Source organism: Coccinella septempunctata, chromosome 8, assembly GCF_907165205.1.
Source record: "Coccinella septempunctata chromosome 8, icCocSept1.1, whole genome shotgun sequence".
Lineage (NCBI taxonomy): Eukaryota > Metazoa > Arthropoda > Insecta > Coleoptera > Coccinellidae > Coccinella > Coccinella septempunctata.
Window position 1 is genome coordinate 3,695,724 of NC_058196.1, and position 10,610 is coordinate 3,706,333.

The 10,610-nt window shown below is 37.5% G+C and overlaps 1 protein-coding gene across 1 annotated transcript; it reads right to left on the reverse strand.

Moving 5' to 3' along the window:
* Window positions 1–3,980: 3,980 nt before the first annotated feature.
* Window positions 3,981–9,155, reverse strand: LOC123318218. The gene has a single exon (XM_044904833.1). It carries the CDS (start codon window positions 9,153–9,155, stop codon window positions 3,981–3,983), a length of 5,175 nt encoding a protein of 1,724 aa, XP_044760768.1.
* Between the last annotated feature and the right edge of the window lie 1,455 nt (window positions 9,156–10,610).

Consider the following 10,610-nt stretch of genomic DNA (forward strand, 5'->3'; position numbering starts at 1 on the left):
CACTCATCCTATTGTTTCAAAATTGTGATTCAATATTTTCAACCCTTCAATAATCAATTATACTCTTTCCCCGTTTTGTTTGCGTCTTGAGATATGAAACAGGCTTATTTCTTTCATTTTTGTGGACTTTGAGTAGCAGAAAATCATTTCGGTTCTTCAAAATTACATGCATATTCAAAATAACAAATAATCATGATACCGTTTCGCGAGAATAGAATTTCAGCAAAGTATTATTCTTTTGAAAAATAGGATAGAATGTTGTCGAAATTCTAGATTAAATTTGCATTATTGATTTCCTTTTCAATTGAGAACCTTCCAAATCCTATCGTTCGGTTTCTCAATTGTGATTCAATATTTTCAATATTTCAATTATCTTTTTTCTTTTTGCTCTTAGAAATGAAAGTTTTTTTTTCATTCATTCTTGTATATTTGAATGGTTAACATAATTGCAGTTTTTAGAAATTACATGAAGAATCGAAATAACAAATGATCATGATACAGTTTCACGAATTTAGACTTTTAGCAAAGTATTGTTCTTTTGAAAAATATGATAGAATGTTCTCGAAATTCCAGGTAGAAACCTGACCGTTAGTTAATGCGTGCTCTCAAAATTCTGCATCCCTACTCTTTTAGTAGATAACGTTCTATTCAGTATAACACTGTTCGCTCTTTTGAGAAGTTGAAAATTTCGGCGTATTCCTTAGTGTCTTCTAGATCATTGGCAAAGTTTTGTGAATCTTTTCATTCAGAATACCGTATCGATAAAATTTGAAAATGATGTTAACTAATGATTGGTACGAGAAGTTGATGTAAGTAGTGTATATTCAGCATGACTTCGAATTAGTTAGTGTAGAAAAAGTTGTTAACATCAAAATATTTTTCATTCAATCAAGTCTCCAGAGAATTTCAGGTTTCTTATATTTCCCACTAATCAATTTTTGAATCTTTTTGAATAGCCACTCTAACCCCGTACTAATTCAATACATTTGCAGAATTGATATTCTTTCCGTTAAAAATATTTCTCCACTCATCCTATTGTTTCAAAATTGTGATTCAATATTTTCAACCCTTCAATAATCAATTATACTCTTTCCCCGTTTTGTTTGCGTCTTGAGATATGAAACAGGCTTATTTCTTTCATTTTTGTGGACTTTGAGTAGCAGAAAATCATTTCGGTTCTTCAAAATTACATGCATATTCAAAATAACAAATAATCATGATACCGTTTCGCGAGAATAGAATTTCAGCAAAGTATTATTCTTTTGAAAAATAGGATAGAATGTTGTCGAAATTCTAGATTAAATTTGCATTATTGATTTCCTTTTCAATTGAGAACCTTCCAAATCCTATCGTTCGGTTTCTCAATTGTGATTCAATATTTTCAATATTTCAATTATCTTTTTTCTTTTTGCTCTTAGAAATGAAAGTTTTTTTTTCATTCATTCTTGTGATATTTGAATGGTTAACATAATTGCAGTTTTTAGAAATTACATGAAGAATCGAAATAACAAATGATCATGATACAGTTTCACGAATTTAGACTTTTAGCAAAGTATTGTTCTTTTGAAAAATATGATAGAATGTTCTCGAAATTCCAGGTAGAAACCTGACCGTTAGTTAATGCGTGCTCTCAAAATTCTGCATCCCTACTCTTTTAGTAGATAACGTTCTATTCAGTATAACACTGTTCGCTCTTTTGAGAAGTTGAAAATTTCGGCGTATTCCTTAGTGTCTTCTAGATCATTGGCAAAGTTTTGTGAATCTTTTCATTCAGAATACCGTATCGATAAAATTTGAAAATGATGTTAACTAATGATTGGTACGAGAAGTTGATGTAAGTAGTGTATATTCAGCATGACTTCGAATTAGTTAGTGTAGAAAAAGTTGTTAACATCAAAATATTTTTCATTTAATCAAGTCTCCAGAGAATTTCAGGTTTCTTATATTTCCCACTAATCAATTTTTGAATCTTTTTGAATAGCCACTCTAACCCCGTACTAATTCAATACATTTGCAGAATTGATATTCTTTCCGTTGAAAATATTTCTCCACTCATCCTATTGTTTCAAAATTGTGATTCAATATTTTCAACCCTTCAATAATCAATTATACTCTTTCCCCGTTTTGTTTGCGTCTTGAGATATGAAACAGGCTTATTTCTTTCATTTTTGTGGACTTTGACTAGCAGAAAATCATTTCGGTTCTTCAAAATTACATGCATATTCAAAATAACAAATAATCATGATACCGTTTCGCGAGAATAGAATTTCAGCAAAGTATTATTCTTTTGAAAAATAGGAAAGAATGTTGTCGAAATTCTAGATTAAATTTGCATAATTGATTTCCTTTTCAATTGAGAATCTTCCAAAACCTATCGTTCGGTTTCTCAATTGTGATTCAATATTTTCAATTTTTCAATTATCTTTTTTCTTTTTGCTCTTAGAAATGAAAGTTTTTTTTTCATTCATTCTTGTGATATTTGAATGGTTAACATAATTGCAGTTTTTAGAAATTACATGAAGAATCGAAATAACAAATGATCATGATACAGTTTCACGAATTTAGACTTTTAGCAAAGTATTGTTCTTTTGAAAAATATGATAGAATGTTCTCGAAATTCCAGGTAGAAACCTGACCGTTAGTTAATGCGTGCTCTCAAAATTCTGCATCCCTACTCTTTTAGTAGATAACGTTCTATTCAGTATAACACTGTTCGCTCTTTTGAGAAGTTGAAAATTTCGGCGTATTCCTTAGTGTCTTCTAGATCATTGGCAAAGTTTTGTGAATCTTTTCATTCAGAATACCGTATCGATAAAATTTGAAAATGAAGTTAACTAATGATTGGTACGAGAAGCTGATGTAAGTAGTGTATATTCAGAATGACTTCGAATTAGTTAGTGTAGAAAAAGTTAATAACATCAAGATATTTTTCATTTAATCAAGTCTCCAGTGAATTTCAGGTTTCTTATATTTCTCACTAATCAATTTTTAAATTTTTTTGAATAGCCACTCTAACCTCGTACTAATTCAATACATTTGCTGAATTGATTCTTTTCGTTGAAAATATTTCTCCACTCATCGCATGGTTTCAAAATTGTGATTCAATGTTTTCAACCCTTCAATAATCAAATAAACTGTTTCTTCCTTTTGTTTGGGTTTTGAAATATAAAACAGGCTTATTTCTTTCATTTTTGTGGACTTTGACTAGCAGAAAATCATTTCGGTTCTTCAAAATTACATGCATATTCAAAATAAAAAACAATCATGATACCGTTTCGCGAAAATAGAATTTTAGCAAAGTATTATTCTTTTGAAAATTAGGATAGAATTTAATCGAAATTCTAGGTTAAATTTGCATTATTGATTTCCTTTTCAATTGAGAATGAAATAAGTTCAATTGATGAATGGAAGTAATGATGATTCGGATCGCTAATTCAGTTTTACAGTGTGGCTAATTTTCACAACAATTGAGATATATGCACTGAGAAATACAAACCTTTAGCAATGGTCAAATTACTGACAAACGCTTTAAGTATCAATAATGCGAGTAGACTTACCAGTAGGCTAGTGTAGGAAGCACGTGTATTTTGTGTATGTCACGTAGAGCAGCGTAGAGCGTGCTGTCGACTTAAGTGTGGCTGATTTCGTTAGAGTGATCAGAAACGAACTGACTGGTCGAAGTGTGTTCTCGCCGGCATCGCTTTTGCTCTGTGGTCTAAAAGAGGGGCGTGGCCTCTGCACTCTTCTTCTTTCTTGACTGGCCTAAGTCTGGCAATATTGACCTCATTGCGCAGAGTCAGCAAGATGGGGTCAGAATATGAGCAGAAATCGAGGTAGACAATTTCGCGCATACAATTGCATTGTCACTTATATTACATGATATCAAACAATATGAGTTAAAAAATATATACACATAGATACAAAGAACGGGAATAGAACATCCTCCCCCCCTTGAAGAAAGGAAGATATTCTTCAACGACTCAATACGTGGGCAGGGGACACAGCTTGACCAAGGGCCTACGCAATATACCTTTCGCGGTTCTCACTGAGGCGACTCGCGCAATACCATCTGTGCCGTAATTTAATTCGGTTATTCTTCCCAAAGCCCATTCTAGTGGGGGTTCATTATCTGATTTTATCAAAACCAAGTCGCCTATTCTGGGCGTTGACTTATCTGGAAAGTGCCATTTCGATCTTTGAGTAAGGGTGTGTAAGTATTCGGTTTTCCATCTTTTCCAAAAATCCGTACGCATGCGAACCAACAGTTGCCAACGAGTTAATCTGTTTATGGGTACATCTGAGGTATCTGGGTCTGGGATGGTTGTTAGTGGTTCTGAAATTAAAAAGTGCGCTGGTGTCAAAACAGACAAATCGTTCGGGTCGGAACTCAAAGGAGTCAATGGTCTCGAGTTCAGAACCGCCTCTATCTGCACGAGCACCGTGTTCATTTCCTCGTATGTCAAGATCTGAGATCCCGTAACCCTTTTCAGATGTGTTTTTACCACCTTAATATTCGCTTCCCAGAGTCCCCCCATGTGTGGCGCTGACGGCGGGTTGAAATGCCAACGGATGGCTTCCTTTTCTGCTACGAGGGCATAAATATTTTTGAGATATTTATCGGAACCGATGAAATTTTTTCCGCAATCCGAATAAATATTTTTACAAATCCCGCGCCGGCCAATGAAACGTCTGAAACCTGCTAGAAAGGCATCCGAAGAGAGTTCCGATATTAATTCCATATGAATCGCTTTCGTTGCACAACATACGAATAAACATATCCAAGCTTTGAATGTCTTGTTGGTCCGAATTCTACCCATTTTTATCATGAAGGGTCCGGCTAAGTCAACTCCGGTGTTAAGGAAAGGTCGCGCTTGTTTTACTCGAAAATCGGGAAGATTGCCCATTGGCCGAAGAAAACTTGTGGGACGAACCTTCCAACACGGTATGCAGTTGCCGACGATACGTCGAGTGATTCGTTTGGCGCCCAATATCCAATAATTTCTCTTTAGGAGAGATAAAGTTGTTTCTATACCTGCGTGCATATACTGAACGTGTATTTCGGTAATGAGTAATTTGGCTAAAACCGATTTACTAGGTATGAGTATCGGAAATTTATTGTCGTACGGCATGTCCGCATTACGCAATCTGCCACCGACTCTTATTACGTCGTCCTTCATGAAGGGATTTAGAACCCTCAACGATTTAGGTAGCCTTTCTTCGTTTTTTATCATTAACATTTCATCTCCGAAATACTTTCTTTGTTCGTGCCTTATGATTGAAACGAGAGCACTTTGCAACTCGCCGTGTGTGAGACAATCTACCTCCCCAATTGTTGCATGCTGGCGTTTCAGGCATCTATTCTTGAAACGGATAATATAGGCAAGAACGCGTTTAATTCTGTGGAGAGATGAGTATTTATCAAGCAACGTGTCTAAGATGTTCGGTTGCTTCACTTGAACGCTTAGTGTTATCTTTCGCCGCTCGCTTTCAATCGAATCTTTATCGCGAATTTGAATTTTCTTCACCCAGGATGTTGGTTCGTCTAAAAGGAACTGAGGACCTGTCCACCACAATGTGTGTGACAATAATTCAGACGGAAAAATGCCTCTGGAGCCGCAGTCGGCTGCGTTATCTTTGGAGGATACATGATGCCACTTATTAGGTGGGACTCTTTCCTGAATGAAAGCCACTCTATTTGCGACATACGTTTTCCATAGATGCGGTGAATTTTTAATCCAAGAAAGGGCCACGGAACTGTCGCTGAAGGCATAGATATCCGTCAGACATATCTTGTCTTTGAGTACCTCTGTTACGTACTTCAACAATTTTGCTAGAAGAACCGCAGCATCTAATTCCAGTCTAGGTAAAGAAACTGATTGTAAGGGGGCAACCTTTGATTTCGCTAACAAAAAATGCGTCTTGACTGCTGAACTTCTGTATTTAATTCTCAAATAAGTGACCGCACATGTTCCCTCTATGGAAGCATCACAAAACCCAATTAAATGACATGAATACGTGTCGCGAAAATCGATATGCCGTGGTAGTGCGAAGGAAGATAGCACCGTGAGGTCTCTCTTGAAATGTGACCACTTATCGACAAGATCCTTTGGCGGTGTTTCATCCCAGCCCAGGCCTAACGTCCACAACCGCTGTATCAGTATCTTCGTGTAAAAGGTGATGGGGGTCAAAATTCCCATCGGATCGAATGTGCGTGCCAACTCCGAGAGCATTGTTCTTTTAGTACATTTCGAATCGAAGTTTTTAAACGTGAAGAAAAATTGATCTTTTACTGGGGACCACTTCAAACCAAGAATTTTCAAGGAAACGTTACTTTCGGAATCGAATGAAAAATCTATATTCTGAATGTGTTCTTCAGGCAATCCGTCCAAAAGGGATCTTGTATTGGATGCCCACTTCCTCAGTTCAAATTTACCTTTGCTAAGCAATCCAATAAGTTGATCGCGCATGTTTTCAATCATATCTAGATCGTCGCTTCCGAAAGTAATATCATCCACGAAAGTTTGCGTACGTAAAATTTGTGAAGCTAACGGGAAATCTTCATATTTATCAGCAAGATACAGGAGCGTTCGGATTGCTAGAAAAGGAGATGACGTGATGCCGAACACGAGGACGTTCAATTGGTAATCGGTGATCGGACTGTCTTGATGAGGGCGCCACAGTATACGTTGATATTGTCTTTGCCGGGGCTCCACTTGTATCATTCTGAACATTTGTCTGATATCCGTAAGCATAACATACTTGTGGAGTCTAAAGTTTATCAGAATTTCAACTAGGTCGCGTTGTAATTTGGGGCCACTATATAGCGCCTGATTGAGTGACATCTTTCCCGGAACGTGGCTGCTTGCGTCCATGACCACTCTGAGTGGTGTAGATGTAGAATCTGCCTTTAGGACGGCGTGATGCGGAATATAAAACGTGCTATTCAGTTCCGTAACTGTGGGTGGTTCTACCTCTGTCATATGACCTTTATTCAGATATTCGTTGATGACATCTGTATACGCGATTCGACTCTGTGCATTTTGCATCAATCGTCTTTCTAATGACAAGTATCGCCGCATTGCGAGGGAACGAGTATCTCCAAAATCGGGTGCGTTTATTTTGAAGGGTAGGGAAACCGTAAATCCGCCGCGTTCATCATGTTTAATGTTTTGAATAAAGTGATTCTCGCAAAACGCATCCTCTGGATTCTCTATTTTTGCTTCGGGGACTTCTTCGGTTTTCCAGAACAGTCGCAGAGTATCATTCAGTTGGTCATTTGTCGTATATTTCGCAAAAAAGGTTTTAACGGGACGTGGCGTGGTGCACTGAGTTTTTTGAAGAGAGGCGAGTTTGCCCGTTACCACCCAACCGAATGAAGTATTTAAGCAAACCGGTGAATCTGCATCCAATACAATTCTTCCTTCCTTAAGAACAAGAGGATATATTTCGGCGCCTAAAAGCATGTCAACCTTATCCCTTCTGTTGAAATTCGGATCTGCCAGTTTTAAGCCACGTAAATATGGGATTTTGTCTTTATTGAACCCGGTGACAGGCAATGAATCACAAATTTGGTCTAAAATAATGAAATCCGCTTGAAATTCTGTAGAATCTTCGCCAGAGATCACACAGTGAATGCCCGACTTAGCCGGCATATGCATTCTGTCGAGGCCATGTAGAGTAGCAGCTATATTAATTTTTTTGAGACCTAATTTATTTGCGAAACCTTTTGTGACGAAGCATGATTGTGAACCCGAATCTAGAACCGCTCTCGCTGTTTGAATATTACCGAAGGCATCGCGAACGCTCACTAACGCGGTGGACAATAAAACTTCGTGTTCACCTTTCGTGAACATAGCAACCGTTTGGTGTGTGGGCTCTTGTTCTGCATTAGTGTTGGACCGTTCGAGATTCTCAGTGAAATGCAAAAGGGTGTGATGAGTCCCTTTGCATTGTCTGCACCGATATTTGGAAGGACAGTTTGACGACGTATGTTTATTGGATAAACAATTCACACATAATCTCTTCTGTTTCGTTACCTGGAAACGTTCAGAGGCGTTTATATTCAAGAATTCTGCACAATTATGTATGGAGTGTTCACCCTCGCATAAACTGCACCGAGTGCTCTTTATAGGTTTATCTACGTCCCTTTTCGTTTTTGAAAGTAAAGCGTTGCGTTGGGTTGTTCTACTCGTATCGCTTTGATTTTTAGGCGTTTCACCCGGAGCCTTTGTACACAACGAGAAGGTTTCTAAAGCCTTGCACTGTGCCAAAATATAATTTCTCACGTCGACATATTTAGGAATTTCGTTCGAAGCATGAGCTTTCTCAAATTCCCGCCTCGTATTCGGGTCCAAACGATCCAGCAACATATTCGACAAGATGAAACACCAGCTGTCCACATCATACCGCATGGTTCTCAGAACTTCCAAGTTTTCTGAGAAGGTGTCTAGTAAATATCGCAGAGATTTAAAGTCGCCCTTCTGAAGCTTGGGACAACCTTCTAGCTGTTTCCAGGAATTTACCGCTCTTAGCCTTTTATTGTCGTACCTGTCCCTCAACGCATTGTAAGCGACTGTATAGTTTGCCGACACGATCGGTAGATTTCTAATAAGGGCATGCGGTGGTCCGTGTACTTTAGAGATCAGGTACGTAAATTTTTCTATCTCGGAAAGCCTGTCGTTGCCATGAACCAAGGTATCGAACAGTTCAATGAAAGACGGGAATTCTTGGATGCTACCCGAAAATTCTTTTAATTCAATTCGCGGTAGACGGATGCAATCGTTGTTGTTGGCGATTGAGGTATTTTGAAACGCTGTCGTATTGGTTCTAGAACGTTGATCTATCTGTTTATCCGCTATGAGCGTATGATAGGTTGTTTCTATTTCGAGGCACCTAGCGCAAAAATCGTTCATAATTTCGGATTGAGCCTGTAATTTCGCAGAATCTCCTGCTAAGGCGACCGCGATTGCCAGATGTTGCTTCTCGAAGTCCTTTTGCAGTTTTTTAAGATTTTTGAAGGCCATCGCGAATTTTGTAATATGGCTTTCGTCCTGTTGTGCATTGAATGCGCAAGTTTCGATTAATACCAATTGGTTTATCGCGATTTCCCTCAAAGCGTCTGCACGAGCGATTCTTTCTTCGATTGAAAGAGGCATATTGAATGATTTGGCTGGCGGAACTAACGAGAAATGAATAAGGAAACGAGAATTTTTGAATGATACACACCACTATTCGATCATTGACTAAAAATGGCGCTATAGTCGGGATGATCACCCTTAAGTAAGCGAGGTTACTCCAACGAAGTGAAAGCACGAGCAGAATGGAGCAGACCAGTAAGTGCCTAATCGATCCAAAATTCCTGTTTGGTAATTGAGTCGTTCAGATATGTGTATATATTTTGAGAAATCAGCAATAATAAAATTGAAAAAAATACTACAATGCAACTGCAAAGCTCGAAATAGAAAAACTCGATGCAAAGCAAATATTCCTACGCCGTTACTTCAGAATTGGAAATCCCAGACAAGATTATCTCAACGTTGCGAAAATTGAAGAGAAAAGAAAAAACAAAAACATTAGCAATATCCGGTTCGAAGGACCATGAAATAAGTTTAATTGATGAATGGAAGTAATGATGATTCGGATCGCTAATTCAGTTTTACAGTGTGGCTAATTTTCACAACAATTGAGATATATGCACTGAGAAATACAAACCTTTAGCAATGGTCAAATTACTGACAAACGCTTTAAGTATCAATAATGCGAGTAGACTTACCAGTAGGCTAGTGTAGGAAGCACGTGTATTTTGTGTATGTCACGTAGAGCAGCGTAGAGCGTGCTGTCGACTTAAGTGTGGCTGATTTCGTTAGAGTGATCAGAAACGAACTGACTGGTCGAAGTGTGTTCTCGCCGGCATCGCTTTTGCTCTGTGGTCTAAAAGAGGGGCGTGGCCTCTGCACTCTTCTTCTTTCTTGACTGGCCTAAGTCTGGCAATATTGACCTCATTGCGCAGAGTCAGCAAGATGGGGTCAGAATATGAGCAGATATCGAGGTAGACAATTTCGCGCATACAATTGCATTGTCACTTATATTACATGATATCAAACAATATGAGTTAAAAAATATATACACATATATACAAAGAACGGGAATAGAACAGAGAACATTCCAAAACCTATCGTTCGGTTTCTCAATTGTGATTCAATATTTTAAATATTTCAATTATCTTTTTTTCTTTTTGCTTATCCAAATATAAATTTTTTTTTCATTCATTCTTTTGATCTTTGAATATTTAACATGATTTCAGTTTCTTAAAATTACATGAAGAATCGAAATAACAAATAATCATGATACAGTTTCACGAATATAGACTTTTAACAAAATATCATTATTTCGAAAAAAAAAAGATAGAATGTTCTCGAAACTCCAGGTAGAAACCTGACCGATAGTTAATGAGTTTTCTCAAAATTCGGCATCCCTACTCTTTTAGTAGATAAAGTTCTATTCAGTATAACTCTGTTCGCTCTTTTGAGAAGTTGAAAATTTTGGCGAAATCCTTAGTGTCTTCTAGATCATTGACAAAGTTTTGTGAATTTTTTCATTCAGAATACCGT

Excerpts from the sequence above, each read along its gene's own strand:
- LOC123318218 (XM_044904833.1), bottom strand. The coding sequence starts at position 9,155 with ATGCCTCTTTCAATCGAAGAAAGAATCGCTCGTGCAGACGCTTTGAGG.